General features: G+C 48.8%; 1 protein-coding gene across 1 annotated transcript in view; it reads left to right on the forward strand.

Annotated features, from left to right (window-relative positions):
- The window catches only part of LOC140395214 (receptor-type tyrosine-protein phosphatase delta-like), a 634,165-nt gene that overhangs the window by 557,874 nt on the left and 60,124 nt on the right, over positions 1–16,167 (forward strand). The window contains exon 28 of the mRNA XM_072482754.1: positions 12,714–12,889. Within this exon, the coding sequence (XP_072338855.1) occupies positions 12,714–12,889 (176 nt within the window). The remainder of the gene's footprint in view (positions 1–12,713; positions 12,890–16,167) is intronic.

The raw sequence follows: 16,167 nt of genomic DNA on the forward strand, positions 1-16,167 counted from the left end.
CTTTCTGTGGCTTTCGTGGGGCATTGCATTCTCGTGCAATGTGTCCCAACTGTCAACAGTTATAACACTCCTGTGACTTATGTGGGGGGCTGTTCTTGCCTTCATTGACCCATGCGGGGATCTGGTGTGCCTTAACTGCGTGTATGTCTGCTTCTGCCTGCTGTTCTTCGGGAATTTTAACTGCGGGTTTGTTTTGTACAGATTGCTCCAGGTGCGGGACAATCTTTTTACGACCCATTTCTCATTATGAGCCTCCTCTGAGGGATCATAATTCGCACAAGCTTTTTGCCCTGTTTCTGTGGCATGGGGATAAGGGTGCGGGGTCCATTTGGCCATGTTGTCTGGGGACAAATAGGCACGGTCTAAGTCTCCGAAAACTGCTGCAAAATGGATCCACAGACGTCCAGCAAACGCTGTGGGGGCTCGGTTTTCTTTTGCCTGCACTTATTGAGGCCATCTACGGGGTCACCCCGGTTATACCCGATCGCGTCTAGGATCGCGGTATGCATTTCTGCAAGGGTTCCTCCTCCTACATTCTGTGGGTCAAGAAGGGCTGCTATGACCGAAGGGTCTAAACTCAAAATTGTGAGCTTTACGTCCTCACGCTCGTCCAGGCCGTACATGGTCGCCTGCTGTTTTACTCTGGCAAAGAAGTGGTGGGGGTCTGAGGTGGGGAGGAACGGTTTGATTTTATCGCACGCGTCCCGTAATTGGGTCACTGTTAAGGGGGTGGTGTACAGAAATTCCATGTCGTCCGATGTGGCTGTGCGGTGGGTGGTGACTGGATTCATTGGTGCCTGAACTATCTACTCTGTGGGGGGTTGGGGCGCTTTTCTCTTCTGGGGCTTTCCCTGCGCACATGTTCCCTGAACATATCTCTGCGCTGTCTCATTTAATTCTTCCCAATCAGGGCCATCTTCCTCATCTAGCTGTGATCCAAAGGTTTCCTGGAATCCTTTTTGAACTGAAAGCAGAGATTGCAGTTCTGCAATCTGCTTCCGGCACTTTGCGTGGTCTAATGAGCTTTGTCTTTGCTCTGTGGTGGCAGCATGGAGTGCTCTTAACGCTGCCTTCAGGTCACTACACTGTCTCTACCTGCTTCTCGGTTTCCTCTCGTACCAGGACTGCTCGTTTCGTGTCCTGATAGGCCTTTTTGTACTGGGACTGGAAGCTGCTTAGGTGCGCCAGACAAGACTGGTGTGCCCACTTGGCATCATCCGCTTCTCTGTCTTTTGCTGCCAACTTCCTCCTTAACTCTACGTTCTCGCTTTCTACCTCACTGACATCGACCTTGCTCATTCGATGTATGCCTTCTATCTCTTTCCGGAGCGTCCTAACGACCTCCTCTGTGCCTCGCAATTGTGCCAAGCAGGACACAATTGCCATCGGCTTGCGAGCTTTTCCTCAGCTCTTCTTGTGAATCTTGCTCAGGTTCTCCCACCAAGTATGTCCTAGACTCCCGGGACCTGTTTCCTCATTGTTACAGAATTCGCTCCAAAGGGGCCATCCTTTCCCTTTGAGGTACTCCCTGATTTCCTCTTCCCAAACGGGACACTGTCCTACTCTACTGCTGCTGGTTGCTGCAACCACGAATTCTTCGGGGTTCATGAGGCATTGCATTGCCTGCATTGCCATCTTTCCTCTCTGAATACTTTCTTAAAATTTGGAACAAGGGGTATTAAGGCGGTGCTGTAATTACGGGTACGGCTTTCGCTATTTTCCGGAATACAAACTCCCGACAGTTTTGTCGCGACAAAAAATCTATCAGTTTACCTTATCGCCCTGTTAGTTACGCATGCATTTAACACACTTCCGAATTATGAGGATTGATCAGAACTGCTTCAACACTTGTGGTTTTCTGTTCCCAATTGGATCTCTAATTCAAATTTTTGGGTTCTCCCGGAGTGGTGAAGCCACTTCTAGATCAGCTCCCGGCGGAGTTGCCAGTAATATGTTGCTAAATTTTTTTTGGTTCAATTGGCTCTATTTTATAACCTTTGCTCTCGAGTCGCCAGGTATCTTTATGATAGCGTCACGAGGTTCAAGTTCAAGTAATGATCAATAACTCAATACACCAATTAGTAAGATTCAAATCAAAGCACATTTATTTACACACAGTCAAATCTACTCATGCATAAACTCTACTTCTAAGCTATTTCTATCGCTAACAGGCCAATACTTAGCTTCGGACTGGCCCACTAGGTCAGGGGAACAAATGGCCTTTCGTTCGGGTACTGAGTCTGCGGGATTCAAAAGCTGGTATGGACTGGTAGCTAGGAGCGCCTATCTCGTAGCGAGCGTTGATTTGAGACTTACGTTCTTCGGCGGCAGCTGAACAGGTCACTGTCAAGGGTTGGTTCACGTTGCTGAGTGACCCTGTCAAGAAGGACGATTTGAACTTGTGGGCTTTACTTTATAGTCCCCAGGGGCTTCCCGCCTTTTGGGGCGGACCCCGTACCTGGTTTCAAGTGATTGGACTTTGTTCCAATTGCTTGGTTCGATTTCTCCAATACTGGAGAAGTTCCCTGATCGATGGGTGGTCTTGAGGTGTCCGTTAACCTCTTTTGTGTTGGCTCCTGCTGGCGCCGAGGAGTCTGGCTTGGCCTTGTTTATCTCAAATGTTTCAATTGTTCCCGGGGATCGCTCATTAGTATGTAGATGGCTGCTACATTATTATGCAGATGGCTGCTTGTATCGATGCTGTCTGGGCTTTTGCAGAGTTTAATACACAGTAAACTTGCACCTGCTAGTTTCTGCCTGTGTTGGCTGAATTTCCCTTCAGTCTTTGCTGTTCTCCCTTTTACGTCGGGAGTTGGCCAACCCAGGTGGCTACAATGCCACCTGGGAGGACGGGAATATTGGGCTGCATCTTGCTGGAGTTAAACATCCTGTGATGAGCCTCGTTAGTGAGACTCTACCCTGCACGCTTCAACTCAAAAGCATTTTTTTCTCCATAACTGGACGGCAAGGGCACCGAGGCACCTGGGAGCTGGTGAACAATGGGACCAGCAGCGTATATCCTTAACCAATGAGATCTAAAGTTTGAGAAAGAAACAGAGGGGGACTGGGAATGAGGGTAAATTAGTGTTGAAACAGGTAGAGGAAGGATAAATACATAAAGGGACAGAAAAATTGGATTAAGAGAGAAAGGGAAAAAAAAGAAAAGTAAGAAAAAATATGAACATTCTAAATTTAACATTTATAAAATTTCCAGAACAGTCGATTACATGCAGGAGTGTGATTGAACACTTCCCGTCTGGATGAGAGAGATTGATTGGCATTGCATTAATAATTACGGCATTGTTAAAAGGGGACTTACGCTCTTAATCACTGGACTCAACACTCCGTGGCAACTTTAATGTGAAAATCCAACGAGTTCTCGAATTTAATGAGGAGGTTGATGCCTAGCTGCCGTTTGTCTGAGGCAATCAGAGGAGTGGTGTGAAATCGTTCACTGAGGTCAGAAGGTTTGTAAATCAAAAGCCAGCTCATAATCCCCTGAGCTGCGTTGGCAATTTGCACATTGGTAACAGTTTGCTTTGGCAACACTCATTATGTTCCCAGCAAGGTATGGACAAGCGCTTCAAGGCGGCAGCTCAAAGCCACATTTTCAAGAGTAATTAGGGAAGAACAACAGATGCTGGCCTGACCAGCGATGCTCATATCCGGCAAAAGAATAACTTGAAACAAACAGCACTTGCTCATTGGGTTTGAGCGAGCACTGGCTCCTTCTAAAGTGCACGCCAGGCATTAAGACCATAAGACATAGAAGCAGAATCAGGCCACTCGGCCCATCGAGTCTGCTCCACCATTCAATCATGACTGATATTTTTCTCATCCCCATTCTCCTGCCTTCTCCCCATAACTCCTGATCCCCTTATTCATCAAGAACCTATCTGCCTCTGTCTTAAAGACACTCAGTGATTTGGCCTCCGCAGCCTTCTGCGGCAAAGAGTTCCACAGATTCACCACCCTCTGGCTGAAGAAATTCTTCCTCATCTCCGTTTTAAAGGATCGTCCCTTTAGTCTGAGATTGTGTCCTCTGGTTCTCGTTTTTAAAAAAGATCCCATGGCACCAACACAAGAAATGGGATGTTCCCCATGTGTCCTGATTAACAGTCAACCCTTACACAACATCTGAATCTGAATCGTCCCTTTAGTCTGAGATTGTGTCCTCTGGTTCTAGTTTTTCCTACAAGTGGAAACATCCTCTCCACGTCCACTCTATCCAGGCCTCACAGTATCCTTAAAGATTCAATAAGATCCTCCCCCTCATGCTTCGAAACTCCAATGAGTACAGACCCAGAGTCCTCAACCATTCCTCATACGACAAGCTCTTCATTCCAGGGATCATTCTTGTGAACCTCCTCTGGAACCTTTCCAAGGCCAGCACATCTTTCCTTCGATACGGAGGAGGGAAGGATTTTGAGGTCAGTCTGTAGCAGTAATGTGAACCTGTTTCAATGAACAGTATCATTACTTCTGCTGGTTGGAGCACTTCCTCCACCACGTTAGTGCTGGCAACTGATAGTTCCGATAAGCTTGTGGTAAAAACACATTTGCCCCTCTACCCCTGCAGCGGCCCTCCAGCACACCCCTTTTGCATGTGCAAGCAAAATAATAGGCCCTGCTGTCCACTCGTAGGCAACACCAGCGCTTTCACATAGAAGAACTACGGAAAGGGTACTGTGGACCCCCACCTCCTTCCATCAATCCCCCACATGGAGCAAAGGTTTTGATGGGGTGTTGAAGGTGAAGATAATTGTGTCAGGTTTCACTGTTTTCCAGCATTGTGTCAAACTCAGTGCCCATTTTGTATCCTACAAAATGGCAACGGTATCCTGTTAATCCAATTTGCCATTACTGAAATATGACGGTCACCTTTTTAAAAAGAAATTAAATGGAGAAAAGAAATACAAATCAGTGCCGAGTTTACCACAGAGTCCAGGAGCAAGCTGACAACACAGAAATGCACAGGGTGTCTTTTTAAACTTTCACTGATCTATTGCACAGCTAATTTTTCTGTGATTTATGCTGTATATTTCTGGCAAAATGTAATGAGGAGCCTTTTGATAGTCTGGAAATTGATTGTCTTGGAGGCCCAAGTAATTATAGCCGATGGCCATTCTGGGCCCAGCTTGGAAATTATTTAGCCATGACAGAGGAAGCTTGTAGGGATCAGGCTGTGCATCATAATACCGATGATAAATTGGAACACTCAGCCTGTGAAAAAACATGCTATGGGGCAATATAGTAATGTACTGGGCCCCAATCAATTCAGCCATGACATAGACTAAAATTGGCTTTCGTTTATGGCGGCGAGGCAGAATATTGGCTTCGTCTGACCTTCGATGACTGTCCATTAACTCCTTGAAAGCTGTCGAGCCTGAGGACATTAGTTTTGTCCATTATTCATGTTCGGTGTAAATTTGTTCAGTGAAGAATGGTTGATTCTCTTTGGAGCGCACTACCTTTTCTGATCTAGAGTGTAGAGCGCTTGGGTGGCCTGACGATATGCAGCCAAATGTGAATTGATGTTCTCTTTTTCCTTTTCTCCCCCACCACCCCAGTTACAAAGAGGCAGGCTTTGTTTTCTTTTCAGGTTCCCCTACTTTTTCTCTCCCACGTTTCCTGTGAACCTGTCCTAAAGGCCCCGAGGGACTGTCCCACTGGCAGCAACCTCCCTCTGGCAACTTACTCAAGTAGGTGGCCATTCGATCATGTGTGGGCCCAGGAAGTTGCCATTGTTCGTTTATTTAACTGAGAGCAACTTCTCATCTGAACCTAATCCTGTTACATGGATCCACAAATAAAGTGAGATTCCCTGGAAGAGCTTGCATTCATAGGGTGCCATTCCTGTCCTCAGGACGTCTTCACAGCCAATGAATTGCTTGCTGCTCAGTCGCAGAAAACCGCAGCCAATTTTCGCACGAGCAACTGACCGATTGTCACTACGTTCCATCACCTTGATACTTTTATTACTGTTCGTGCTCCGATGCGAAAATTTGGCTTCCTGCACTGAAGTGTTCAAAAGTACTATGACTGCCCTGACATTTGTTGGTGTTCAGGTGTAAATCTCATTAAGCTAACATTTGTTACGTTTGCCAGCTGAAAATGAGCACTCCCTCTTTACAATTGCCTTGTGCACTTCAGAGCAACCCAGTACCATCTCAGCACTTGCCACCTATGGCACAGTTGGTTCCACTTTTGGCTCTGAGTCCACAAGGTTCTGGATCTGAGCCTCACATTTTTGTGGGTTTGAACACAAAAATAAACACTGCTGCTCCCACGTGTAGTACCGAGGGAGCACTGCACTGTTGGGAGTCGCTGGCCGGGATTCTCCAAAATCCCGGCTAAGTGTTGACGCCGGCGTAAACACCGGAGTGTTTCACGCCGGCATCAACGGGCCTCTTAGTCCAGCGATTCAGTGGCCCACAGGGGGCCAGCACGGCGCTGGAATGCTCCACGCAGCTCCGCCGCCGATACGCCCCTGTACTGCTGGCGCGGGTCCGCGCATGCGCGTGGCAACTGTTTCCGTGCCGGCGCATGCGCGTGGAGGCCGTTTCCGCACCGGTGCCGTGCAACATGGCGTAGTGACACAGCGACCCGGCGTCGAAGAAGGTAGGCCCACCCAGATCGCGCGCACTCGCCGATCGGTAGCTCCCGATCACGGGCCTGGCCGTCGTGGAGGACCCCCGGAGTCTGATTTCCCCCCCCCCCCCCCCCCACCAGGACGGCCACCGCGGCCGCGGGTCCGAGCTTCCCCCCCCTGGCCAATCCACTTCACCTGCACACCTTTGGAGGAAACCGGAGGAAACCCACGCTGACACGGGGAGAATGTGCAGACTCCACAGTCACCCAAGGTCAAAATTGAACCTGGGTCCCTAGCACTGTGAGGGAGCAATGCTAACCACTGTGCCACCCTGCCGCCGTAAAGTGCTTTAAGATATCCAGTGGTCACGAAAGGTGTTATAATATTGTCCATTTTTATTTCAACACAAATATTGAAATTGCATTTTTATTCAGGGTTTACATTTTGAGCGAGCTGGTGAATGAATGAGCGAGAGAGAGAGAGAGAGAGGGATAGTTGATGGGGGACCATGTCCTGCATTTCTCTAGGGGAAGACCGGTGGCGGGATTCTCCACCCCCACGCCGAAGTGGCCGCGCCGTCGTGAACGCCGTCGAGGTTTCGCCGCCTGCGGCCCGCGAAACTCGACCTGCCCGTTCCCGCCGCTTGGGAGAATCGCGGGAGGGCGTCGGACCGGCGTCCCCGGAAATTTTGGCGGCCCAGGCGATTCTCCCAACCGGCGTGGGAGTGGAGAATCGCGCCCCTTGTGTGGAGCTGAGCCTCCATAAACCCAAAACAAGGTCATCCAATTCTGAGTGACATCATCAGGAGATGGAGCTACAGCGCAACAGCCTCACCACATTAAAGGACTCCAAGGTTCTTGCCACAGGGTGTTACTCCATGATGAGCATTCTCACAACGGAGTACTGCCACAGAGAGAGAGAGAGAGAAAAAAGTGAGGAGGTGGGATTCCTAGGCAGAGGAATTCCTGAGAGGGGTTTACCGCGGGAGTGATGATGACCAGGACACTGGCAGAAGTCCTTTCCTTTGAAAAGTGCCATGAGATCTTTGTTACCCACCTCAAGTAAGCTTTGATTAACATTACATTTGAAAGGCAGCCAGTTCAACAATGCAGAAAATGTGGATTGTGATTGTGCTTTGTAAATGGCTGTGCCTATTGATGAATATGGAATCAAATCCAGAGGGAAAAACAGAGCATTTCACTGCCCCGCAAGTCAAAGCATTAATGCCTTGAAGTAGAATTTAGGGCTGGCAATCCTCCAGAAGTGCCCTGGATGGTCTGGGAATTAAAGATGAATCTCCAGGACACTGGGCTGGATTCTCCGGTCCCCCAGCTGCTTGTTTCTCCAAGGTGCGCCATTTGCTGGCGATGGGATGCTCTTCTCCCGCCACTTGTCAATGGGATTTCCCATTAAAGCCACCCCACAGCGCTGGGAAACCGTGGGCAGGGATGCGCTGCCAGCGGGGGGAAAAAGAATCCCAATGGCCGGAGAATTCCGGCCCCTGTTCTGGGCAACCCGGAAGAAAATATCAAAGGGCCTTTAATTTAAAAAATTGCTTTGTCTTCCGTTTTCTTTGAACAGTTTTGTTCATTCGTTATAAAAATATTGGATGCAGGAAAAAGGCTGTTTGTTTGATACTCAGCCAATTGTCTGCCAAATGGCATGCCATGTAAAGGTACTTAATCGCAAGGATGGACGAGCATTTTGGGTGACCTATGTTGGGAGCTGGGCTGAGTGTTGAAGGCAGGAAGAAACCTCCAGGCCCAAATGCTACCAGGTTTGGCAACTCTAGTAGGAGTGGATTTGCAGTTTAAAAAAAAAAAAAGAGGGTGCAAATAGAATGAGAAGCAGGGGTACAATGAGATTTTCCTGTAATCCTTGAAGGAACCAGCTTGTTCGGTAGATTTTTTTTTTTATTGTTCCACTTCACTTCTAAAAGATGAATGATCAATAAAACAGTACTTTTTTATTGATTCTGGGAAGTGCACCACCACACTGCTGATAGAAAACAGGTTGAAGCCAAGGCCTAGTGTATGAATAACAGCCTGAGAGAAAAACGCAACTGATGGGAGCAGCCTATGATTAGATTTAGGTTTAGCAATTCTTTTCAAGATTGTCATATTGGGTGGGAATCTCCGACCCCCCGCCAGGTCGGAGAATCCCGGGGGCCGGCGCGCATCCGCCTCGACGCCGGCTGCCGTATTCTCCGCCGCCAGTTTTCGGACGGGGGCGGCGATCGCGCCACGCCGATCGGGGGCCATTGGCAGCGCCCCCCACCCCCCCCAGCAATTCTTCAGGCCCCGATGAGCCGAGCGGCTGTCCGTTTCAGGCCAGTCCCGCCGGCGTGGATTAGACATGGTCCCACACGGTGGGACCTGGCAGGTAAGTCGGCTGGTGCGGTCCTCGGGGGGGCGGGGGGGGTCACAGGGGGATCCGAGCCGGGAGGGGGGGCCCCCACGGTGGCCAGGCCCACGATCGGGGCCCACCGATCTGCGGGCGGGGCTGTGCCGTGGGGGCACTCCTTCCGCGCCGCACGGAGAAGACAACCCCCTGCGCATGTGCCAGAATACGCCGGTCTGCGCATGCGCGAGATCACGCCGGCCCATCGGCGCATGCGCTAACTCGCGCAGTCCCTTCAGCATCAGCTGGCGCGGCGCCAACCCCTCCGACATTCACCTAGCCCCCGGATGTGTGGAGAATTCCGGAGTGGTTCGCACCGGTTTTCCTGCCGGCGTGGGGACTTGGTCCCCGCACAGGAGAACCCCACCTATTATTTCAGTCAAAGTCACCTCTTTCACCAATTCTGGACAGCGCTGAACTGTCAACCAAATTGTTTAGCAATGGGTATCATCGTGTCTGTGCCGGTCATTGAGCGCCTATCTATTCTAATCCCATTTGCCAGCATTTGGTCCGTAACCTTGTCTGCTTTGGTGTTTCAAGTGCTCATCTAAATGTTTCTTAAATGTAGTGGGGGTTCCCGTCTCTACCACCTTTTCAGGCAGTGAGTTCCAGATTCACACCAACCTCTGGGTAAAAATGTTTTTTCTCAAAACCCCTCTAAATCTCCTGCCTCCTTACCTTGGGCGGGATTCTCCAATAATGGGGCTATGTCTCCAAGCCCGTGAGAAAACGGGCGCGAATCACTCCAGACTTTTTTCCAGAAGGGGGCTAGCAGGGCCATGGAGTAGTCTGCACATCTCCGACTGCTGATACGGGGCCCTGCACTTCCGGCCATAGGTCCGTGCCAAAGAGGTAGTCCGCCGCCGATCGGTGGTCCCCAATTACGGGCCTGGCCTTCGTGGACCCCCCATCCCCACGGTGACGGATCCCCCCCCCCCCCCCCCCGCCCCCTACCAGGACAGCCACCACAACCGCGACTGTGAGCTCCCGCCGGGTGGAACCATGAGTGAACCAAGCCAGCGGGAACTCGGCCAGCCGTCCGCAGAGAATCACCGTAGGGGCCTCTTTCAACGGCCCCTGTCCGGCGGAGCGTCAACCATGCGCGTGCAACTACCGGTGATTCTCCAATCGCGGGAGGCGTCGGACCGGTGATCGGGTACAATGCCCCATTCTCCGCCCCCACGCAGTCGCGATTGCGGCGCTAAGGCTCGGATCATCCCGGCCCTTAATTCTATGCCCCATGGTTATTGACTCCTGTACTAAAGGGAAAGACTTCTTCCTATTTGTCCCTCACAATTTTGTACACCTCGATTAGGACCCCCCCCCCTCCCCCCTCAACCTTCTCCCCGTCATAATTTTGTACACCTCGATCAGGACCCCCCTCAACCTTCTCTCCCTCACCCCTCTCAACGTTCTCTGCTCCAACGAAGAATTTAAGATGAATTAACCTATGTTTGAACTTGTGACGAGTTTCCAGCTTAAATTATGAATATCCAAAGTAAATTTGTAGATTTGTAAACTTTGCAGCTTTATGTGACGTGTATTGGAAGCTCTTGTCAACATTCATGAAGATTCCACCTGTCCTCTAAAACACCTCACCCCCCAGCCTTGGACATAGATCATACAAAATAGGAGGAGGAGTAGACACTTTGGCCCCTCAAGCCTGTTCCACCATCACTTACCTGATGAAGGAGCTTTACTCCGAAAGCTAGTGATTCCAAATAAACCTGTTGGGCTTTAACCTGGTGTTGTAAGACTTCTTACTGTGAACATTCAATAAGACCATGGTTGATTTGTTTTTGGTCTTAATTCAACTTTCCAGCCAGCTTTCCCTCTCTCTCTCTCTCTCTCTCTCTCTCTCTCTTCCCCCCCCCCCTCTCTCTTCCCCCCCCCCCCCACCCCCCCCCCACCCCAACCGCATAACCCTTGACTCCCTTGTAGATCAAAATTCAATGACTCAGCCGCCATTGCTCTGCGGGATGGAGAATTCCAACACAAACTGCCCTTTGAGAAGAATTTTCTCCTCGTTTTCGTCTTAAGTGGGAGGCCCCTGATTTTGATATTGTGCCCCCTAGCTTCTAGATTCCCCCACAAGGGATTTTGGTCTCACAGATGTCTGGTACACCCAGAACAGGAGAGGAGACAGATTCAACATAAGTAACAAGTTGTGTACCATTATTCATGAAGAGTAGGAGTGGAGGAACAGATAACAGAAGTTGTGCATGCATTGCGGCAGCGTCTCAGTGCAAGGCTTTGTCCCAGGAACATTCTGACTGCTAGTGGTACTGCATTTTAAACAGTCACCAAGAGGGCTCACCATCAGTCTGGATAGCAGAGCTTAGCTGTTTTCATTGCTTACACCAGCTGAATTCCCTCAATAACAAAATATTGTGGTTAATAATCTGTACCTATGCCTCAGACCTGAAAACAAGCATGAAGCTGTTGATGGCAACCTGTATCTTATGACAAAATGGGTCAGATCCAAATCATAGCAATGAGATGCAGGAGAGAGTGAGAGGAGAACGTGAACTGGGATTAACAAGGCAATTTTCCAGGCTAATTCTACCACCAACGGGCCATTTTCCATTGGCTACTGAGGAGATTGTGACACGTACGTGGCCATTGTGGTTACATTGGCAACTCTTTCACTCTTTAATTTGCTAATGTTGAAGATAAATGGAACTCTTTAAATTGGACATTTGGATCCTGAAACCGAGCTGTGAGATCTGGGTGTAGGAGTGTTTGATTGGGATACTGTTGCAGGGCGATGTTCCAGCACTGCGCCTCACTAGATGCAGGCATGTGTGGGAGGAAAAGCTACAACTTCAATTATCTGATACTTGCTCACTGCTGGGGTGAGCCACACCAATTTAGGAGCTTCACCAAAGTTCTGCTTTTGTAATTTCTCTCCCTGCCATTTTAGTGAAAGTGTTGTTTTCCATGTACTGTACAGCATAGGAACAATCTATTCGGCCCAACTGGTTTACTCTGCCGTTTATGCTCCACTTGAGTCTTCCACGCTCCCTTCATTTCATCTGCATATCCTTCTATTCCTTTCTCCCTTATGTACCTATCCAGTTTCCCTTTAAATGCATTTATGGTAGCTGCCTTAGCTTTGCCGGTGGTAGTGAGTTTCGTGTTAGCTTTACACCAATTAAACCTGTCCCTCTGAAACATTGAAAGACATTTGTTCAGCATTTCAAATCATAGAATTCCTACAGTGCAGAAGGCCTATTTGGCCCATCGAGTCTGCGCTGACCACCGAAAGAGCACCCCACACAGGCCCGCTCCCCCGCCCTGTCGCCGCAACCTCACCCATTGATTATGGCCACCCACCTAACCTACACGTCTCCATACACTAACGGGCAATTTATCATGGCCAATCCACCTGCACATCTTTGGATAGGGGGAGGATACCAGAGCACCCAGAGGAAACCCACTCAGACACGGGGAGATTGTGAAAACTCCAAACAGCCACCCAAGATCGGAATCAAACCTGGGTCTCTGGCGATGTGAGGCAGCAGTATTAACCACTGTGCTACCGTGCCGTTTTAGAAATTTCTGGATGCCTGGCCCAAACTCTGCATGGTGCGAAGTAAATGGAAGCCCAGGTACCAATGGAGCAGGAGTTTGGACCAAATAGCTAGATGTTATACTGATTTCACAAGTATGGTGTGATCCATTAATCTTTTAACGCCTTCTCTCTACTCCTGACTGACAGGCATCGCAGGTAGTGACTACATTAACGCGAACTACATCGATGGCTACCGAAAGCAAAATGCATATATCGCCACACAAGGACCCCTCCCGGAGACTTTCGGAGATTTCTGGAGGATGGTTTGGGAGCAGAGGAGTGCAACCATCGTCATGATGACAAAATTAGAGGAAAAATCTCGGGTAGGATCAATTTTCCTGATTCTCCTAGAACGATTTTAAGTTTCAGGAAGTGCTTTCAGGCCAACAAAGTACGTTTGAGAATGTTGTCACCATCGTAGTGTAGGAAACAGGGTAAAAGTCAAATCCTATCTGACTAACCTGATTAGATTCTTTGATGAAGAAACAGGTTGTTGATGAAGCTACTTTAGTGAATGTTGTGTCTCTGGACTTTCTAAAGACATAAAGGAGCATAAGAAAGAGGAGTAGGATAGACCCATTCGACCCATCAAACCATTCAGTGCCATTGTGACTGATGGTTTGCCTCAAATTCATTCTCTACGATCAAAATCTGTCTCTCCTAGCCTTGGTCATGTTCAACAGTGAAGCATCCACATCCCTCCGTGGTGGAGAATTCCAAAGATTCACAACCATTTGGGTGATTTGCGAAATAATTTCTCATCCTCCTTTCGCCCAATGACTGACCCCCTTTCCCATGACTGTACTCCTGTGTCCTAGATTCCGAGATAGGGCACAGCACATTGGCACAGTGGTGAGTACTGCGGCTTCACAGCGCCAGTGACCCGGGGTCAATTCCGGCCTTGGGTGGCTGTGTGGAGTTTACACATTCTCCCCATGTCTGTGTGGGTTTCCTCCGGGTGCTCCGGTTTCCTCTCTCAGTCCAAAGACACACGGGTTAAGTGGGTTAACGGGGATAGGATGGGGGGGGGGGGGGGGGGGTCTAGGTAGGGTGCTCTTTCAGAGGGTCAGCGCAGACTTGATGGACCGAAGGGCCTCCTCCTGCACTGTAAGGTTTCTATTCTATGTTCTATTCTCCTGCACAAACTTTCAGATGAGATACGACACTGAGCTTTGGATTAGCTGGCCAGCTGGTAAGACCTCTGTCTTACCTCTGTCTCAACATCTGTTCCTCAGCCTAAGGCAGTCAAAACAGAGGGATCGGCGGTTTTGGTTGTGGCGCAGAATGATCATCTAGTAGCAGTAACCAGTGTACTGCAAAAGTAATTCATTCCGCCTAGGGTGCTTTGGGATGCTTCAACGCGATGCACTTCTGTTCAATAGAAATGCAAGTTCTGAAATACTCTGTAAATGGAACCACACCACTTAATCTGGTCCATGTTGGCTTGATTACTATGGATTCCAGCACCTGGCCTTGACATAAATAAGGCTTCAATTGACTAACTGCTGATACATTATTTCAACAGCTCCAGCATGGCTATAAGAGACCCTGTCTGTAGCAATAGCGCCCTCTTGCCACTGATGGCTGCATTTGCAACCACATTGCTACTGGGGTATGTGAGCAGTGAGCTGAGAATAAAATGCAGCCAACCGGCATATTCTTTTATCTTGAGCCATCTTCCCCCAGTGAGGCTATCTTGTCCAGTAAAAGAGTGATAGGAGCTGCTTAATGCCCTGATTATTCCTGAAGCAACCCCACCATGTGATGTGGCTACATGCATACTGAAACTGCCGTACAAGATCAGATTATATATAAAAGCAAAATGCTGGAAATACACAGCACAGCTGTCTGTCTGAAAGAGGAAAAGCTCATGTCAGACCCGGCATCTCCACTCGAAAGGTTAATCTGTCTTTTCTCTTCACGGATATTGATGCACCTGCTGTGTGTTTCTGGCATGTCCTGTCTTCATTTCAAGTTTCCAGCACTTGGGAGATGTTTTTTTAAAATACTTTTTATTGGATCGTTGGTTAGATACAAATGAGAGAGACTAGTCCAGGACTTGGTGGCTCACCGTCTAAAATGGATCTCAAAATGCAGAGTTGTCACGGTGTGGTGAATGTATAATTTACTGATAATTCACCAGTGCGCTGTGTTATGTTATTAACCCTGTGGGCTCTGCCTATGGGCCATTATGTGGCTTCACCCACAGGGGATATGTTGGGGCATGTACGGGCTCCGCCCATAGCTCCACCCCCTTTACAGGAAGTATAAGAACTGCTGACCTGCGGGGCCGCCTTCAGTGTTGCACCGGTCACAGGCAGGCTCAGTTCTAAGCTGATTAAATCCACGGTTTACTTCCCCACGTGTCTTTGAGTGAATTGATGGTCGCATCACACGGCACAGAAGGGAGGCCATTCGGCCCATCGTGTCTGCGACAGCTTTCCGATCGAACATCGTAGCTTAGTGCCACTCCCCTACCTTTTCCCCCATACCCCACGGAGTCACAGAACCTGAACCCTATCCTGCAAATAAGGACAGGATTTTGCTTCTTCAACTACATGCATCAACCTGGTCCACATATAACAGTGAAAAAAAATCTTCCCGCCTAAGTTTGCCTTTCAGCCATTTGAACCTGCCCATTTTTATTCTATTATCATATTATAGCACAAGGCAGAACTGAAGTTAAAGTAACTTATTTAATTTAATATCATGGACTCATTTCAGCAGCTTGCTCAGTGTACTGGTATTTACACCACTCTGTGTCTGTACTGGCCCTAGGTCATGCTTACCTCACCTTTTTTTATTCTTTAAAGACATGTGGGCTTCATTGGCTAGGCCAGTATTTGTTGCCCATCCCTAATTGCCCTTGCGAAGGTGGTACAGAGTCACCTTCTTGAACTGCTGCAGTCCATTTGGTGTCGGTACACCTACAGTGCTGTTAGGAAGGCAGTTCCAAAATGTTGACCCAGCTACAGTGAAGGAACGGCTGATATATTTCCAAGTCAGGATGGTGTGTGGCTAGGAGGGAAATTTCCAGGTGGTGGTGTTCCCATGTATCTGCTGTACATTTGTCCTTCCATCCAGATGGTAGCGTTTGCCTTGGTGAGATGTTGCAATGTATCTTGTAGATGGCACACACTACTGCCACTGTGCATCGGTGGTGAGGGAGTGAATGTTAAAGGTGATGGATGGGGTGCCAATCAAGCAGGTTACTTTGTCCTGGATGATGTTGAATTTCTTGAGTGTTGTTGCAGCTGTACTCACCTAGGCAAGTGTGGACTATTCCATCACACTCTGGACTTGTGCCTTGCTGATGGTGGAGTCAGAAGTCCCAGTCTCTGACCTGCTGTTATAGCCACAGTATTTATATGGCTAGTCCAGTTCAGTTTCTGGCCAATGGTGACCCCCCAGGATGTTGATAATGGAAGATGCGGTAATAGTAATGCCATTGAATGTAACTTGCCACTTATCAGGCCAGGACTTACTGCACATGGACACTGTCTGGCCTTCATTCTCCACTAACGTCAGATCATGAAAAACTCTGCTGCTTGCATCCTAACTCACACCAAATCACACTGAAACAATAAATCTGTGCTCGCTG

This window comes from Scyliorhinus torazame, chromosome 18 (genome assembly GCF_047496885.1).
Source record: "Scyliorhinus torazame isolate Kashiwa2021f chromosome 18, sScyTor2.1, whole genome shotgun sequence".
NCBI classification, from domain to species: Eukaryota; Metazoa; Chordata; class Chondrichthyes; order Carcharhiniformes; family Scyliorhinidae; genus Scyliorhinus; species Scyliorhinus torazame.